This window comes from Bufo gargarizans, chromosome 8, assembly GCF_014858855.1.
Source record: "Bufo gargarizans isolate SCDJY-AF-19 chromosome 8, ASM1485885v1, whole genome shotgun sequence".
In the NCBI taxonomy this organism is placed as follows: Eukaryota; Metazoa; Chordata; class Amphibia; order Anura; family Bufonidae; genus Bufo; species Bufo gargarizans.
In genome coordinates, this window is record NC_058087.1 from 58,890,171 (window position 1) to 58,910,642 (window position 20,472).

The 20,472-nt window shown below is 41.5% G+C and overlaps 1 protein-coding gene across 2 annotated transcripts in view; it reads right to left on the bottom strand.

Moving 5' to 3' along the window:
- Positions 1 to 20,472, bottom strand: part of LOC122945175 (nuclear factor of activated T-cells, cytoplasmic 1-like) — a 108,418-nt gene that overhangs the window by 48,212 nt on the left and 39,734 nt on the right. For both annotated transcript variants that reach the window (XM_044304105.1, XM_044304106.1), the window contains exons 3-4: positions 15,505 to 15,664; positions 914 to 1,116 (exon numbers count right to left, since the gene is read on the bottom strand). In XM_044304105.1, the coding sequence (XP_044160040.1) occupies positions 914 to 1,116; positions 15,505 to 15,664 (363 nt within the window). The remainder of the gene's footprint in view (positions 1 to 913; positions 1,117 to 15,504; positions 15,665 to 20,472) is intronic.

Below are 20,472 nucleotides of genomic sequence, written 5' to 3' on the forward strand. Positions count from 1 at the left end.
GAGTGACAGCTGTGAATCAGATTAATGCAGAGAGCAGAGCACACTACACAGGGAAGCTCTGTCTCCCGGGCAGTCACAAGAGCAGTGCTTGGCAGACTAAAAGTTTATATTCACAATACTCCTGATAAAAGCTTTGCAAAAAATATGTTTTTACTGTTCTCCCAAGCCCTTACCTAGCGCTGCCAGCAGTTTACCATTGTCAAAACTGCTGACAGTCTTTTAAGGAAGCATGTTTGCTTTATTCTTTCATAGGAATTACTAAAATGTGAAGTGAAGAGGCACCTCTGACTTAACCATTTCCTACTGAAATGCATTTTAGTAGATTGCATTGAAGTTCATGATATATAAGTCCGATATGTGATAACCAGGTTAAACAGGGTATGTGTACACGGAGCCTGACTGGAGCGTGCTATACCTGTCTTTCTAAAGCCCCGAGTGCTACCATTTGAACTGCTGTAATGGTTTGACTACTTAGAGACTCACTTTTTTGCAGTTGAAACCAAGACACCTGCAAAACCTAAAGCAATAACGTGAGCAGTCTAATCACATGAAAAAGCAGGGTATGGTACTTCAAAATACAAGATGCAATAAGTCCTATGCTATAAACTGTACACTATGGCTGAAGTGGATATTTACAGCTATGTAACTGAGATGCGATTTATAAAAAGCAGCAGGCACATGGTCTGAAACACTATAACCAAAAGTAATCAGTTGTTAGGAAAGTTTTGTAAGGTTTATGAAGGTGGTAAAATTGGGAGAGGTACTTCAAAAAGCACAGTGAAAGAGCTGAGAGGGAAAAGCTGGGCAAATTCTGGACTTTACATAACAAAGCATTCCCATATTGGCTTCTCCAACCAATACTGTAGTCACAGGTACAAGAACAGGCCTGGCAAGCAGGTGGTTCAAGGCTTACATGGCTTTCATACTGTTCTCAGGCAACAGTGGGATTTCCAAGACTTTGGTGTTGGAGATGATGGTTTCATGGCTTGTGGTGGATACAGTCTTGCCGGTGATGCGGTGGACTTGATAGAAGGCATGAGGTCGCAGCAGGCGATCATCTGCCGTGCCGATGAACAGCTGGATGGTAAGTGGCTCGCTTTCTAAATACCCGTGTAGCTGGCAAGAGAACAAAAGGGTTTAGGCATGAAAAATATAAAAAATAATCAAGACAGGTGCTGAGTGTTAGGCCATCGGTTTGCCCAGCAATATTGTTGTAATAAAAAAGGTGTAAGTCAGAAAAATGTCTCATTATTTCAGGGACCTGAGGCAGTGGAGTTAGATTTAATCTTTATATGAACCGCTGCATGCACTTAGAACAGTCTTCATCTCTCCAGGGTGGGGAGAGCTCACATTTCAGGTGATGGAAGCAGACACTGAGTAAACAGATCTGACTTTTTACAATCTATAAGCTATATTCAATATGATTTTTTTTTACCAATAGTGAAGACTTCCAATACCAAGCAGAAAAAATAATTAAATGCCTTTGATATTCCATAAAAACAACCAATTTCCTTTATTAAAAATTGTACAAATAAAAGGAAGATAAAATATATCCCAAAATATCATTATTCTTGGATCACTTAAAATAATGTATAATGGAGACAGCTTATGTGATTTGGCTACTGACTTGTACTCAGTCTAAAAGTGTTTGTGCCCCAACTGAACAAGATATATCCAGGGGTCCCTCAGGTCCCTAAATGTGTTTATGCACATTTCACACACACACACAAAAACAAGGATGGCAGCACTCTGATAGTTCAGGCTAAGTCAATAGTTGGTGTGATAAAGTCCTATTGATGTCACAGGCCAGTTGACTACATAAGTGTTGTGAAGATGTCATATGTGTAATGACGTCACAAAGGCTAGCTCTATGACAATATCTGCTGAGTTCCATTTAAGTCTAAGACCTAGTGATGACGTCAGTCATGTTCTAACAGACAACATGAGATCACATGTGTTGTGATGGTGGCTTGATGACATCACAGAGTTCTATCAAATCCACTGTCGTGAAGCACCTTTTTTTTGTTCTAGACATTGGGTGGCAACAGGATTAACCATTCCCCCTAATCTTGTTAATGCAAATTACCTCCATCAATCTCCATACACAAGGGCACAGCTGGTGATGATTTGGTTAAATGATACAGAATCTTTGCACTGATATTTTTATAATTTTTTATTTGCTTCCTAAATGCAAAATTAGGCAACTTTCTAAATGATCTTCATGAAAACTTCCTACCATTTTGCTTCTTGAAAGCACAAGGTGCTGCTGAACCTGACGCAAAACCATCAGAGCACTGCTTCTGACGGCTCTCTCTGCTCTCCTTTTCCCTTCTTCTTTAGACCTCATGCACACAACCATTGTGTGTTTTGCGGTCCGCAAACCGCGGATCCGCAAAACACGTATGGCGTCCGTGTGCGTTCGGCAATTGGCGGAACGGCACGGACAGCCTTTAATATAACTGCCTATTCTTGTCCGCAAAGCGCGGACAAGAATAGGACATGTTATATTTTTTTGTGGACTACGGAACGGAGCAATAGATGCTGACAGCACACACAGTGCTGTCCGCATCTTTTGCGGCCCCATTAAAGTGAAAGGGTTCGCCAAAACTGCGGCTCGAATGCGGACCAAAACAACAGCCGTGTGCATGAGGCCTAGGGCAATAGAGATAAACATGGAGGGAAAGGAGGTTTTAAAAATCAGCTCATCCAATATGTCACAAAACACTCCAGAAAACCCTCTCAAGGATTCAGCTTAGTACCCTTCATAATGGGACCACATACTGTATTACTCCAGACCAGCTCTGCTATCCTGAATGCAACTCTGTAGAGGTCACTGGCAGCAGAGAATAGCCTTATCTGTACAGAATGCTTTTAGCACGCCCCTATCCATAAACAAGTGCACTTCTACACCCTGCTATTAATAAGTGTTACATGTGTTATACTGTCCAGTGAGTGATAGTGCTCATAGCCAGAATAGGGGTCATATCTTCATACCTCGCTCCTTCTCTCTAACTCTCTTATCTTAGCCTGTTTAAGGGGTTATCACATCAGTAATGTAAAAACATGAAAAATCTGACATTGTACAGTACATGACAATCTATTTCTAACAAACCTAGAACCAGCCTTGAACCTCACATGGATCCAGAACTCTTCCCATTCATTGCTCCAAATGCTTTCCTTGCAGCTCAGGGTTGTGTCCTTTCTGCAGAAGCCCATGGGTCATAGCCTGTCTGCTGCAGCTCAGGGGTATGTCCTTTGTGCTACAGCTCTCTACCTGTAACGGTCACAACTTCTAAAAGAAGATAGTGCTGGTGCTGGTGGCAGTTGAAGGATCGAACAGAGCATATGCGTCCACCTCAATGTTACTGAGGTGGACAGAGAAATCAGGAAAAGAACAGCAGGTGGTACAAACACTTTTAGTCAAGTGTTTAATCAACGGAAAGAAATCAAGTTTTTAATTGTTCAACATGACATGGAAGGCCCATGAAAGTAGACATGTCATAAAGCTTTCCTGTTTCATTATCATACCTCATCTGCATCTATTGATGTCGTTTCTTAAGACATTACTCTCTAGGTTCACACTGTAAACCAAACCATTTAGTGGCTTTATTAAAAGAGAAGAGAAACTGCAGTGTGCTGACATGTTGTAGGCATCTTAGTTATTTTTACATATAATAGAAGGCAATTTATTAAGTATATTTCAGTCTGAAGCCTGGTGTGGAAAACGGGACAATAACTGGGCGGATTTGCAAACCCAACCGTAATATCAGCAAAGGATGTTGTTTTGTCCTCCTAAGAGATTAATTTGTGTCTCCCTAAAGGAAAATCCTTCTCTGCCATAGCAGGGCGTTTTCCACCCAGACGAGGATGTGCAGGTGAGCAGGTATTGTTGTCACTACAGATTACACTTCGGAATAAAATTGTATTAAGGTCTAAAAGCAGCCGCCTTCCACACGCATCAAGGGATAACAACCTGCCAATATATGGGGGCTGTCTTACCCTAATTACAGAGAAATACAAATTAAAATAAGTTGTTTTTATGCTGAATCCAATTTGAATGGGAGAGGTAGTTGTCCATGTAAAGGCACGCTCCATTATTGTCTATGGGAAATAAAGAACCCACCAAATGCATTCCCTCAACCCTCTCTGGATCTGCTATACAATATAATGGAGACAGAGTCAAGTGCTTTATGGAGTTCTATTGTCATTAAAGGGGTTGCCCGGGCAACTATTGAGGGCCTATCTTCAGCATAGGTCATCAGCATCATATCGGCGGGGGTCCGACACCATAGACCACAGAAGCTGACAGGAAGAGAGACGGCACCTGCACACTGCACGCGCCGTCTCCTCGCACAGCTGATTGACGGGGGTGTCGGGTGTCGGACCACCGCCGTTCTGATATTGATGACCTATCCTGAGAGTAGGTCATCAATAGTAAATGCCTGGACAACCCCTTTAATTATGCCCAGAAATTTTTATCAAACGGTATTGTAGCTAAATTGAGCCTGAAGGGCTTCATGGCATGCCCTTCTGGATCACCGGACCCTATTCCAGATATGGTGATAAGGAATATTTATTCAGCCGGATATAATGATGCACAATGTACAGTTTTGGCAACGTTTCGGGCTAAATGAAAGCCCTTTATCAGGCCCAAATCAGACCACACATGAAACGCCGGGCCGGATGAAGGGCTTTCATTTAGCCCGAAACGTTGCCAAAACTGTACATTGTGCATCATTATTTCCGGCTGAATAAATATCACTTATCATCACATCTATCAAACGCAGTGCTGTCTAATTATATAAATACTACGAATGTGGTTCCTGAGGTGGAGCAAGAAACATAACCGTGACGCGCACCCCCAAATAAGCCAGGTTATTGCTGAGTGCTGTGACTACTTGGAATTATACTATTCCAGATATGAGACACAATCTCACATCGTACTTGCTATGTAGCTTGGCCCTTATTCCTAGTCCTTAATCTTGTCAATGACTAGAAGTATCCTGTAAGGCTCCTCTCTCTCCCTCGTGAATTGTAATCATACTCTTCTAATGAGCATGCCTTTTCTTTCTGTCCCGTGAACAATGGACGGCTTGCTTGAAAACAGAGTGATAAAAAGGCATTTTGTGACTGCCGTGCCCACAAAGGATCGATTTGTCTCAAATGGCCCAAATGCGCCCCGCGTCGCATGTTTCATAGTTAAGAGGCATGATGGAATGCAACAACGTGACATGACACATGTATGATTTTATATGCCGTCTTCCTCGAGAACGTCTCTCTGGAATGCTGATAGATATGTTGTTTTTCTTAGGTTCCACCAGATAACAGCTTGAATGATGATATTGCTCTAGCGGCAAGTAGCAGATCTAGCTGCCAGATTATTAATGATATCATTCATGCTTCCAAACAAGTAGCAAAACAGGGAGGCAAGCCAAAGAACGCACAAGAGTGAGCGCGCACTATTTAACTGAATCACTGAGCAGAATTAGACTTAATGATTTTTGCCAGTCTGTTACTAGGCAGGATGGGAATAGCATACAGTCGGGCGCTGATCATTAGACATCTCCTGTGTCATCGGTTTGCTTGACTCCTATTGTACCCAAGTATAGCGGCTGCATGACGAATCCTTGACGCGAAACTAGTCGAGAATGACAAATATACAGTGATGTGTGTGCTCCTACAACTGACCCTTAGCTTTGACAATGCCAGAGAAAAATCTTGAAAGGTATGTGTCATCAGAAAATAACCTACTGTTTAAATCATGTTTTTATGTTTAACATATTTTTAACATAAGTTTTGATGATGCTTTTAATTTTCCATGTATTCCATATGTTTAAATAAAAAACATGAACTCCTGCAGTTTTGCGCACTAAACCTAATAGGTGCCACTTCTTGGTCTGCACAGATCACTTTACTGCAGCTATCTGCTTATCTATACACAGAGGTGATATCATCACAGGCAGGATTAGAATGACAGATAAGACAGGATCCACCATTCACAATAGGTGATTGTCAGAGTTTATCTATTCTTCACTTGTACAATGACCTCTGCGCAGGTCACAGATCATGCCTAGAAAACTCTCCCATAGAAGTCAATGAGGTCCCCTCCTGACTATTGTGTCTATGGCCCATGGGGCGGCCATAAAGCAATTTTTTTAATGCTTTTCAAATGCTGTTAAGAACAACTCAGGCAAGATGGCCGCCCCCGTAATCAAGGAAATAGAATTAAAAAAAATCTAGAATAAAAAAATACAAAACATTAGAAAAAATGAGCTTCTTGTATCTGGTTTTAACTGGCAGATAAAATTTTTGGCGACACATTTCGTTTAAGAGGTGATTTATATATACTTATACTGAAACCTCCTAATACGAATCACCCAGTTAACAGTATGATAAGAAGATGAATGGCTGCCACCTATTGTGTTTTTTTGTGGCGGTTAATCACTTGCTGTTGAGGGGTTGTCCCACAAAAAATATTAAAAAAATTTCAACCCAGCACCTGGATCTGAATACTTTTGTAATTGCAAGTAATTAATAATTTTCTATAGCCGCTGAGTTAGGCCTCCTGCACAAGAATGTGTGCGCCCCGTGGCCGTGCCGCAATGCACGAACACCGACCGTGAGGCAGCCGCAGAGGATCACAGACTCATTCACTTTAATGGGTCCCCGTTCCGCAAAAGGATAAGACATGTTCTATCTTTTTGTGGAATGGAAGTACGGGATAAAACCTCATGGAAGCCCCCTGTAGTGCTTCAGTGGGTTTCCGTTCCATGCTTCCGTTCCGCACCATCTCCAGATTTGCGGACCCATTGAAGTGAACGGGTCTGCATCCCTCATGCGGAATGCCCACGGAACGACACCCGTGTATTGCGGATCTGCAAATGAAGTCCGCAATACGGCCACGGGGCGCACAGGTTCGTGTGCAGGAGGCCTTATTCACTGAAATATATCTATATAGCGCCATCTGTTGTTTGTGCTTTTTCAAAATTCTTTGTCCAGCTCACCGAGTGGGAAGCACATGCTCAGCTCTATTCTTCAATTGCCACCAGCTGCAGTAGAAAGGATACGCCCCATGAGAAAGGACACGCTCTCTGAACTGCTAGCTTAAAATAAATCTAGCAGGGCAATTGGAGCAATGAATGGGGAGATCTCTGGATCCATGTGAGGTACAGGGCTGGTTCTAGGTTTGTTAGAAAGAGATTGTCATGTACTATAAGATATCCAATCTTCACTTTTTATGTTATTCATGAGATAACCCCTTTAAAGAGGACCTGTCACCACTCCTGCCATGTCTGCTTTAATAAATAATTGAATTCCATATGAAATGACAGTTCTGGAGCAGGTATTCTCATGACTCTATGTAGTGCCATTCCTCTGTTATTCCTTCTAGAAGTAAACTGGTATCACCAGTTGGGAGTGTTCCCTGCATAGTCTGCCATCTTTTCAGATCTACTTTTCTGCCTCATCTAAAAGAAGTGCTCACGACTTCTCAATAAGAAAGTGACCCGGCAAGAATGGTATTTATGGGAGAAAAGTACTGCTGAACAATGCAAAAGCATCTGGTTGATGTCCAGGCTGTGACAATGTTCCCTGTATATACAAACGCAGAAATAAAATGTCACATTTCACACTATGAACACGAGTTCTTCACAAGCTCTGCCTCTAATGCCACCAGATGTAAGGCAGCTATTCTATAAGTCAATGTTCAGCTCTTTAACTAAGCCTTGAGACATGACTTGGATATTAAATAAGCCAGCACCTCATCTGCAGACAGCTGTTTCGGGGTGATTGCCCCTCATCAGTGCAGAGCAGAGAGTACTGGCTTGACTGGGTGAGAGGCCTGTCAGGGTTAGGGGGGTACTATCTCTCCTTAGGGAGAGAGCGCCTTAATCAGCGTGAGGAGACTTACAGGCCATACATGCTCCTCTGGAATTCTGGGAAGAAAGGGATGCAATAATTCCAGAGGAGCATGTATGGCCTATAAGTCTCCTCATGCTGATTAAGGCGCTCTCTCCCTAATGAGAGATAGTACCCCCCTAACACTATGAACACTGCACCAACAGCTGGCCTTAGTGTCATGGTGTCAGGATGCATTGATCTTGCCTTGGGATCTGTACAAGTTGACATCTTCAATAGGACAAGAAGAAATCATCAATTCTGTCATATGCAATACAAGTGTAATATTTGCCCACGAAGTATGGCAATAATCCAAAGCACAGAACTAATCGATAAGTGAACAGCTGAGGAGACTGGCCTAGCGCAAATCTTGATGGGAACCCAATGGAAATGTTTCGGTGCGACCTGAAACAAGCAATTATACATGAAAACTCCTCTATGTGGCGGAATTGAAGATGCAGCATACAATTCTTCAAGAGCTCGGCTACTGACATTTATCATTAAGGGGTTTTCTCGAAATTATTTAACTGATTATTTAACTGATCCTCTGAATAGGTCATCAGTATCCAATCGGTGGGAGTCTGACACCTAGGAATAGTGTTGAACGAATTGAAGTATCCGAACTGGACTTTGATCAGAATTTCAGGACAAATTTGATTTGCCGCGAAGACAAATTTCCCTGAAATGGCAGTAAAAAAAAAAATCATTCAAAATCATACCTCATCCATTTGAGTGTGAAAAGGTCGCTGCAGCCATCTTGCTTGAAGATCCTACATGAAATATTGTGCGCGGTGATGTATGGCTCCGCACATGGCCATTATTTTAACTGATCAACCCCAGAAAGGCCTTAATACTCATTTCAGATGCCGCGATCAGCGATGAACGTGGCATCTAATGGGTTTAATGACGGGGGGGGCGGTGCAATCGAAATGCGTTTCATAGCAAAGTAATTAGTCACAAAGTAAATTTTTTTGTAAACTTTGGCGAAGCAGCCGAATCTAAATTTTAGGAACTTTAAGAACATTGCTCATCTCTACCCGGGACCCCCAGGCACTGGCGATCGCAGTAGTGCCGCAACCTTCTCTCTGCAAACCAAGCACAGTGCCATACATCGTATAGTGGCAGTGCTTGTTATCACAGCTCAGCCCCATTGACTTCAATGAGGCCCAGCTGCACCTAGGCCATGTGACCGACGAACGTGACGTTACATGGCCAAGACTAGGCTGGAGCCTTCTCAAACATCTTATTGGCGGGGGTCCCGGGTATCTGGGAAAACCCCTTTAAGGAACTAGCCATCCATCAAAATAATAAAATGGAAAATAAAATACTGGACTACAGCAAGCCAGAATGTCCCTTGCATTGTGTCCCATATGGCAAGGGGAGACTTTATGAGAAGGAACATGTTAAAAGATTTTCTTTTTATTAAATTAGAATAATTAATAATGCTTTTAATGCAAACAGATTGTACTGATACTTATTGGAAGCAAGCAGCCCTTCATGCCAAGATACTACATCAAGAATGGAGGCCAGATGTTTTATTGCAGCCAGACATATAAAAATGTATCACTTGCCTCATGTTGTATACCCAGCATTTGGCAGGTAAGCTAAAAGTAATGGTGCGTCTGGTTGCTGGCCGAGCCAAGCTATACAGTAACATGGCTTCTTCATGTCTGGATAATTCGGAGAGGTCAGCTGCATGTGTTTTCTTGTATGGTTTTCATATGGATCCCTTTCACTTGTAACAAAAATAAATGAACTAAGTGATAAAACGGCGTGTCCTTTGTGCTGAGGACATCTGTTCTTTGTTCATTTTGGTTTATTATAAGGATTTTTTTTACATGCTCACACAAAAATAGTTCACACCTCTTCAAAATATATGATGTGCAAGGGTGGCTGTCTGCAAGACAGAGGTTACACAATGACTGCATGCAGAGCTGATTGAAAACAGAGGTGGCACCCAGTCCTCTTTATCAAGCAAACGTCAAGATGGCTGTATACCTTGTAATGCAACAGATCGGTATAGGAACCACTAAAGAGTAAAAAAAAAAAAGTATTATACTAAGGCTATAGTCTAGTAGGACTATAAAGAACTTAGCAGGTGGGTGGCCATTAAGTGTGGTTTTAGAATTAGAAACAATGGTCACTGAAATGGTCAAAACCACCCATTTCTGCTGACTTTTAACTTATGTGTATGTCAAGCTTTGGAGACCTATACTGTTGGCTTTAACCTTAAAGGGAACCTGTCGTCAACTTTATGCTGACCTTACTGAGGGCAGTATAAAGTAGTGACAGAAATGCTGATGTCAGCGGTGTTCAGCTAAAAATAAGTGGTTGCCGAGAACCGGCATCATAACCATTGCAGCCCAGGCCTTGAAAAGAGTCCAATCTACCTGAGAAGAGTCCTGGTTATCCATAATCTCCTGCTCTCTCGCCCACCTGCTGATGATTGGCAGTTTTCTTCTAGGGAGATAGGCAGAAAACTAGGTAGAAGACGGTCTGTCATCAGCAGGTGGGCAGGAGAGCAGGAATTCATGGATAACCAGGACTCTTCTCAGGTGGCCGGACTCTTTCCAGGCCCAGTCTGCAATGATTGTGATGTTGGTTCTCAGCAACCACTTACATTTAACTTATAAATGACGGACCGCTGAAATCATCTCACCTGTCTACTTTATGCTGCTGTTAGTATGGGCAGCATAAAGGTGGTGACAGGTTCCCTTTAAAGGGGCTCTCCAGGATATTTATAAAAACAGTTCTTTCTAATCTTTCTAATGCCCTGTGGAAGGTGTTAGGTTAATACTTACCAGTCCCATCCTCACTGACTCACGCAGGCTTCTTTTGCTGTTCAGCTGCATTTACTACTATGCAGCTGAAGAGGAAAATATGTGCACACATCTGGTCGGGGACTGGGAGGAAGAGCCCACAGCCTGCTTGAGCGGAGCACATCGGCGGAAAAAGGGACTGGTAAGTATTAACCTAACCTAGCCACAAAGTAAACATTGCAAAATGTATAACGTAAAAAGACAATAATAATATTGCAGTTTTTTTCTATTCCCCCCCAGAAAGAGTTAATAAAAGTTAATCAGTGGCTATGTGTACCGCCAACTTGTCTCGCACAAAACAAGCCCTCATACGGCTACATCGATGACAAAAATAAAGAAAAGTTGTAGCTCTTGGAATGCAATCAACAAAAAAAAAAGGAAAAAAATTGCTCGGTTACTAAAGCCCAAGATGTGTACGGGGGAAGGGGTTAAGGTTCTCTATAGCTAATGTCAGAAGACTTTGGCATGGACTAAGAATCTGCCATCCAAATTTTTTGTCCAATCAGCATAAAGAAATATATCCTGCCCTATATCACACATATATAATCATACATTCATACAATTTAGATTGTGAGTCATCACTGCGATCTGCAATTGCTTAGTTATGAGTATACCGCCATACGCCTGCCTTAAGTCTGCCATAGATTGTGAGGTATCCTTTCTCTTGTCTATAGTCATACTGAAAAGCACACGTTTCAATGCAGTTGGGGCAGCAGGATCCTGACATATCCCTGCCAAATGTATGCCGAAGTAAAGTTTATGGGCTTCAGGGTATACCCCGGGAGACTTCCCTGCTGTATATACCATCAGGGTATCAAAGACATGGTGAGAGCTTCGTCTCCATATACTAACCCCCCTGGCATGTAACCTCACAACCACAGTGATCATCAGACTCAGAGACAGGCAGCCCTCTGAGACTCATTTCCACACAGAACGGTAAAGATGATGGAGAGATGATGATTGAACGTTGGGGAACATTTATCAAGACTGGCGTTTGTAATGGCGATGATTCGTTTGCAATGGCGTAAGATGTGCCAAAATTATTAAGATGCACACACCTCGTAATAAATTTACCAAATCTTGGCAGGTACATGAGCCTCAACCTGAATTCTATGCCAGCTAGGAGTGACGCCGTGTGTCTGGCCACTTCGGAGCTGCCCCTCACACACATGCCCATGACAAAGAGGGGAGAAAAGCCGCAATTTTGTGTACAAGCCGCTTCTTTTTGACACCACAATTCATAGACATAGGACTTGATAACGCTAAGAACATATTAACCCCTGGTTGGCGTGACTTGCTAAAAAGGTAAGCTTTTAGCACGAGAAAAGAGCCATCAACTGCACATAATAAGCTGCAACATTTGCAAAACTAAATGCAATATTGGAGCGTCGGGAAATGAGGTTTCCTATGTTTTATTTAATGGGGTTTTAACACCAATCACTTTTTATGAAATTGAAAAGAACAGATAAAAAATGATAAACCTGTCCTGCCTGGCTCTTAGCCATCATTTGTATTAAAAAACATATTCTACGGAGAAAAAAAGGCTTATACAACGTCACAGCCACATCATGTACAGGACGTCATAAGAAAGGGTGGGTTCACATGACGTTTTATGCCTTCGTTTGACGGATACGTTACAGAAAGAAAAGGATACAAAAACCACGTTCTTGTATCCTGCACAATTCGGTAAAAAAAAAAAATATACGTTTTTTTTTTTACTATGGTAAATTGGTGAACAGATACCACTGTATGGCATGAGTCTGAGGCACCTGTTTAACGTATACTTTTTTGGGGGGAAAAACGTGATGTGAACCCACCCAAACAATTAAGACACCATGAAGCCGAGGCACGTCGGAATGACAATGAAACTGAAGAGCTCTACCACCTGGAATATCCCGATGTGTTAACGCATGGCTATAGAAATAAAGGCGAGGCTGAAAAACAGAAAGACAACTGGCCGGAACCCAACAATCAAACTTACTGCTTCCAGCTGATGAAATCATTGACTTGTATGTAATCTTTTTCACGCTGAATATGTGTGAATGTATTATTTGGCAAGTGCTGGCCATGTGCGTATTGCAATAACCCGTGTGGAGCTGCTGGTAAAAAGTGCCAGGCGCTTATGATTGAGCTATAAAATGTCTGCTTTGTGGTACGCCTGCCTGGCTTCATTACGTCTAATAATTGCATCCTGGCTCGCAGATGTGTGTTAATGTCTTTTTTTGCGCCTCAGATACATTTTGGAAACACATGGACAATAGACACAGGCTTTTTCAGTTAACGTGTGCAGGCCTGAATGCCAAGGAAACATGGGTGGGGTACAGAGCCAGCAATTTGTGCATTACCCGGACATAAATTGTAGGTAATGGATAATGAAAACATGGAGGAACTGACACTAATTTGGAAGGTTACCTTTCAGTCTAGCGCTCCAACTCTACCGCCACTTCCTCCTGATTCACAGCTACAAAAATATTCTCCTCGTTTCAGATGCGTTGTAATTAAACTTTCTCCTTGACCCTGAGCTATAATTATGGTGTAACACAGAGCACTACTTGTGGAAAGCTCGTTTTCCTGTCTCCGTCGATTTCTAGACTGTAGAAGACGCTATGCATGCAACTAATACAATTGATGTAGGCAAGCTGATATTCACTACGAATAATATCCTATAAAATTATAAAAGTATTGTAAATGTATATACTATAAACTTTAATACATTTCCTCAGGCACCTTAAAGAGGTTGCCTCACTTCAGCAAATGGCATTTATCATGTAGAGAAAGTTAATACAAGGCACTTACTAATGTATTGTGATTGTCCATGTTGCTTCCTCTGCTGGCTGGATTCATTTTTTCGTCACATTATACACTGCTCATATCCAGGGATAAAGATAGAAAGTGACCGGGACAGGAGCTGCTGCGAATGTTTACCTATGTGTGCTCCCATGGTCCCTGACACTGCTTTTTCCTATAGAGTGCAAGGACGACCACCACTTGCTGGATTTTAGGGTGGTCGTAACCCCTGGATATGAGCAGTGTGTAATGAGATGGAAAAATGAATCAAGCCAGCAAAAGGAGGCAATATGGACAATTACAATACATTAGTAAGTGCCTTGTATTAACTTTCTCTACATGATAAATGCCAATTGCTGAAGTGAGAAGACCCCTTTAACCTAACACACTGCAAGAGCTGCTCGTCATTTTCTGCAGCGCATTCCTGGAATTCCATGCTGGCCAGAAAAGCAGGAGTTCAGCAATGCCTTATAAATAATAGGCTTTTGATTTCTCGCGATTGTCTTTATTATGTATACTAATCAAATAAGGCATTTACATCTAGTCCTCCTTAGAAGGAAGAGTGTCTAATTTACATGCTGTCAGCACAATGTGGTGTAGAGGTCTCTTGGCAAATGTTCCTCTGTGTAATGTTGGCTTCTCTACATATCAGAAATGAATATATTACATTTATGCTAAACACGGTCCCAGCCTTTAATTTGTCTCATCTTTGTTTGGACAGAAACATATTTTGATAGATACACTTTTTAACAGATTCTGACTCAAAACATTTCCTGTTCTTCACGCTCAAACCTCAAAGAATGTGCGAGATGCAATTTGTGCTTCCAGCCCACGCAGAAGAAGGATTTATTTTTTAGATGCATAGTATATGATACATTCATCTTGTTTTTATTATAAAGAAAGATGTAAAATTTGGAGAAGAGTAATGATAATGATGGGATGATGGGAGTTGTAAGCTTTCTCTCATTACACAATATTATCAGTCAATAACAACATAATCTGATCTGTACTGCAGGAATACAATGGAAATGAAATACCTACAACTACAAATTTTACTTATAGGAAACCCGTTACCACCATAATGCCCCCCCCCCCCTCCCTCCAAATGTACACAGTACCTCACAGCTGCAGTCATCATGTCTTTAGTGTACTTGGCTTCAGAGGCTCACTCGGTGACTGTGCAGTAAGTCAGTCGGCACCTGCGCAGTCAGCCTTTGAAGCCAAGTACACCTCACAGGCATTGAAAAAGAACAGTGCAAGCGCACCAAGGTGTCAATTAGGGGGAAAAGAGCCTGTTTGAATTGGAGCATCAAGATCACACTGCCCCTTGACTTCAAGCAGCCCATTTTCATACCCCACGTGGGATGAATAAAGTTGGGAGGTACTACAGCTGAGGTACTGTGAGTGGTTGGGGAGGCATTACGGTGGTGACCGGTTCCCTTTAATCATGTTCCCTGTTTTAAATGACAAAAAATAAAATGGGGGAATGTATCAAATATTTGAAGTCAGTTTAACTTGAGTCTGAGTTGGCGTACTTTGCACACATTTATCAAACGATACTTGTTGTTTGTCAAATGTTGGGTATCTTCAAATTTATCACAAATATTCTAGAAATGCTACTCCAGTTTTTTAGGACACCCCCCTTACTGGAATAAGTTTGCATATTTTTTTTTTGCAATTTTTTGAAAACATCTTAGTAACTCTGTGTGCTAAACCTTGAGCAATCAAGGGTTCATGTCACTTGCAACCCTCACCTTCTCATGCCTCAACAGCAAGAAGAAAAATAGTGATCCACCGGGTGTTGTTTGAGAATCATTTTTATACAAAAGTTCCCAGTAGTGGAGAAGCTCTTGTAAGGCCACCGACCCCTAAGCTATTGTACAATGTATTTCTGATACCTCTGAGAAATACTGTTTTCTCATCCTCCACACATTATTGTGGATTGTAATGAAAATTTCTGATTACACGCCAGGATAAACAATACCTCCTATCACATGGTTACCTGCACAATGGGGTGTCCACCAGTAGATGCCTTCACCGCCCCACGGCTTCCTTCCGTCTCATAATGAGCTCTGTGATGAGATTTGGGCTGCACTTCAATGCGAAGTTCATAAGGTCCAGATTGCGACGGCAGATGCCAATCAAGGGCAGGCAGAGAGGGGCTGCAATGGAAAAGAACGGCTGTTTAACAGCTATTAAATATTAACACAAAGTGTATTATCCCACACCACAGGAATTTGGCACTATTACTTTAGAGACCATGATTACCAGTCTATCCTTCACTATCTTACATTTAAAATTTCATCAATAGGTCTAATGCCACGACATGAGTAATTTAGAAGGCCAAAACCTCTTTCCCCTTCATTAAGATGAATGGCCACTGATGTTGCACTTGCTACTAGACTCCTTAAGTCAGTGGAAATTGTGCGCACATTGTTTCCCTTTCCATGAATCTAACTGCTTTCAATTGTCTTCAGAGTAAGAGTATCAATAAATAAGCAAGCAGATGATGGAGAAATACTCTGTTAACAGGAAGGATTTATCTATCTGGCCATAGGAGGCCATGGTTGTACTCTATGTAGTGCCAACCTATTATAAAGCCCTTTACCAAAACACATTGGTAGACATTAAAGTCAAAAGAAAAAAGGATCTACAAAGAGAAAAAAAGAAACAGGGTTCAAAAACGACTAAACTGGAGTAGACAAATCACAAGTAGAGTACCCCAGGCCCGGATTATATTTTGCGTCAATCAACAAGAAAATACTCCATAGATATTATATATTAGGGCTGAAACATTGGGTGAATAAAGCGGGTCCACCACCCTTTCCACAAGCTTTGGAGTACTGTCTCTATATTGGAACTATTGTATATAATATATACATATATTATATATATATATATATACATATATATATATATATATATATATATATATATATATTTATTAACAGAATATAACAATTAACAGTAAAAATACATCACAATATTAGACTGTATCAGGAGGAAATAAGGTCAGAGTCCATTTTTTAAACAAAACAGAAAGATCACTCCATTGCGTAGTCTTTGACCCTAGTGATGTATCACATCTATTTAAAATGATGCTACAAACAAGTATGTTGATGGACTTTCACTGTGGAAGGAAGTTTAGCTAAAAAGCGAGATTAACAAAACAGTTCACATTTCTATCAGGTATTGGCTGCCAGCAGGCCAGAGCAAAAGTTACTGAGGTCAGGTGGAAACATTCTGAATGGGGGCAGGAAACACATTGTGACCAAAACAGTGGAAACCTGTGCAATCAAAATTTCTGTAGAGCCCCACTGAATCTCATCACTGCAAGAATTTTCCTCGAAAACAAATATGTAAAAGATCTGAAGCATCCAGTCTTTCGCGCAAGATTTAATCTTTAGCTGAGCTAATGTTAAAGTAGGAAAAAAAGCTTTAAATGGACAGTTCTATGTGTATTGTAGGTATAGTTGGCCCTCTGATATTGACTTAGCTTATAATACACCTGGATAAGGAAGTGACTAAATATATCTACATATTTTAATATAATAGAGGAGTGTGGGCTTGAGCTCCTCGAGTAGCACAGTATAGAAAGCTACATATGGACAGTAATAAATGACTGGCTGAATACGCTGGCCACCGTATTGCTCGGTATTCTATTTTCAGGACCCAGTACCTGAGGTGAACAACGTTATGGGGTCCTAGGTTGAAATATGACCAATGGCAGCACCTGCATGGAGTTCATATTTGTGTGAGTTTCCACTGGGTACTCTGCTGTTAACCGCCCCCTCCAAAAAACATACTAACATACAGTATATTTAGGCTTTAGATAGCTACTGATGTGGTTGATCACAATTTCTGTACAATGCAGAGGAACACCTTATTGCTTTATAAATGAATAAACCCAAAAATATCTTTCTAGTTTAAGAATTTACTAACTTCTCAGACAACACCTTAAAGTACTAGTCCAATAAAGTAGTCCCATAATGTAATAGTACAATAAAGTATTAGTACAATAAAGTACTAGTCCAATAAAGCAGTTCAATAATGTAATAGCACAATAAAGTATTAGTACAATAAAGTACTAATTAAATAAAGTAAGAAGTCCAAAAATGTATTAGGTATAGATTTAGATTTATTAAAACCGGCGATTAAGACGTCAGTCTTAATTGTGCCTGCGCTGCTGGAGGAAGAGGCAGAGGCAAAGTTATGTGGATGCGCAGACCTTTGCCGCTTTCCTCCAGAAGGATATACAACAGTCTAAAATAAGCTACCTTGCTGGCGTAGATTTCAGTCTTTTAGTACGCCAAAAACTGTCGTACAAAATAATGAATGAGATGGGTCTGCCGGCCCACCCTCTTCCTCATCCCCTTTTTTAGACCTGTTGGGAAAGTGGTGTGAGTGAAAAAGTTGCAGATTGTGACAAAATCTGCGATTGATATACGCCACAAAAGTGGTGTATTACCAGTACATAAATGGGCCCCAAAGTATTAGTATTAGGTCTAACATTTCTGTCTTGAGATGTTACTCCCCTTTTATCCACCATCTTTACAGGAGTAAGACTGCAAACATTTTTGCGATTTAAAAAAAAAAATGTATTAGTTGATAAATCTGGCTTAAATCAGCACGACTAGCTGTCCACATTTACAAGCCCACAAACTTTTCAAAACTCGAATAGGAGTAAAAAAAAACAATTTTGTGCAATAGGTCCAAGGAAGTCACAAAGTCCTATTTTGTAACTTTCCATGCACATCAGTACACTGATGAGGGGCAATCACCCCGAAACAGCTGTCTGCAGATGAGGTGCTGGCTTATTTAATATCCAAGTCATGTTTCAAGGCTTATTTTAAGAGCTGAACATTGATAGGATAGCTGCCTTACATCTGGTGGCATTAGAGGCAGAGCTTGTTAAGAGCTCATTTGCACCCCTTCCCTCCCAGAATTCCAGAGGAGCATGTATGGCCTATAAGTCGCCTCACACTGATAAAGGTGCTCTCTCCCGAAGGAGAGTAGTTCCCCCGTGACATCAGTCTATTAGGAATGGTGAAGGCACGTACTTTGTGAAAGGCTTTCCAGATCTAACAGGACGGGATACAAAACTGTCACCCGGACCAAATATACAGCCTGCTCATTGTGAGAGAGCCACTACAGTTACTTTTGTATAGATGAACTGTACTTGACTTCTGAAAACCTAGCGGTTAAATAAATGACAGTAACTTGTGTGAAAAATGACAAGACCAAGTGAAGCTCTAATGTACTGAAGATCTGAGCAGGCAGCAAGGCAATGTGATGGGTAACTGTAATAAGTGGAAGTTTCCTGCCTGTATAAGTATGTTTATAAGACATTACATGTCATAAAAGTGGCTCTGTCACCCGGATCAACCCTATACAACCAGACATATAGCCTGGTAGGGTTGCTGATCTATCTTTTATCTGTAGATAGCAGGGGGGCGTCAGTATGGAGCACCAGAGGCGTCGCTGGAGAGGTGCTCAAACCACGTAAGCCCGCTTCCTTCCAGTAGCTCATTAGCATATTTATAAAAGTTATAATTTCTCCATAACGCTACTACCTACAGATAAAAGAAGGTATCGTTTTAATCAGCATCAGCAGCCCTACCAGGCTATATGCCTGGTTTTATAGGGTTGATCCAGGTGACAGAGCTGCTTTAACTTTCCTGCGTTTTTGCGCTGCATATATTCAGGTTGTACTGACTCGAGCACCCATGTACAAATGCCATTATTCTATCAGCCCACTACCGGATTTTTGTATGGAAAGGTAGCATTGCTGCCTTACCAACCAATCAACGTCTATGCTTCATTTTTCTAGGGAAGTTTCGAAAAATAAAAACTGAACTCTTATTGGCTGCTATTTCCAAAAACAACAATTTACTGTCCACTGTTAGCTAGCCTTCTAGGTTCTAAATGTTCCCCTGGCACTGCCCTGTTCACCTGGCATCGGTGCGTTATGAACGAAGCATTATTTTTAACATGCTCAGTGCCATGTTCACCTTGGAAATAAAGATTGACAAGTGTCCGGCAGCTGCTTACCCACATCTTACAGCAATAAACATGAACACTTGCCTGGTTTGCCCATGGTTGGGGGGAAATCTGTAAGCTCGTTATTTCAAGCTTTTCAGAAAAGCCTGAGAGTCTCAGATTGCGTTATTCCATATATGCAATATACGTTATATCTTGTTTAAGGGCTGCAGAGTATGGAGATAGGTCCATGGGATGTTGTATTCATGAGGGGAATGCTCCTCCACCTCTGTCAGCCATGACTGATGGCCACCATGTATACATGGAGATACACAGAAACCAATCACTGCTGCCTGGGGCAAGAGGAGGCAAGGGGTTTGGGCTCTCATAAATACAGTCAACTTAGGCTACTTTCACACTCACGTCGGATTCATTCAGATAATACAATCATCTGCATCCATTTGTATTATCTTTAACATAGCCAAGACGGATCCGTCTTGAACACCATTGAAAGTCAATGGGGGGCGGATCCGTTTTCTATTGTGCCATATGGTGTCATAGAAAACGGTCTGACGAAACTGAGCCAAACGATCCGTCCTGGCACACAATTTAAGTCAATGGGGACGGATCAGTTTGGCTCAGTTTCGTCAGACAGATACCAAAACCCGCTTTCAAAGCGGAATGGAGACGGAACGGAGGCAAACTGATGCATTCTGAGCGGATCCTTTTCCATTCAGAATGCATTAGGGCAAAACTGATCCGTTTTGGACCGCTTGTGAGAGCCCTAATGGGATCTCACAAACGGAAAGCCAAAACGCCAGTGTGAACGTAGCCTAATAGTACACCAGACATGACCACATACTGTGTGGTCCTGAAGCTGTGATGGAGCCAGTTCATTTTGCTCTTCTGAACCAAGAGTACTTAATTTGTTATTATCTCACCTATAAATGTGTGAATCAATTAACAGTATTCAGTGGAATACAAATCTTAC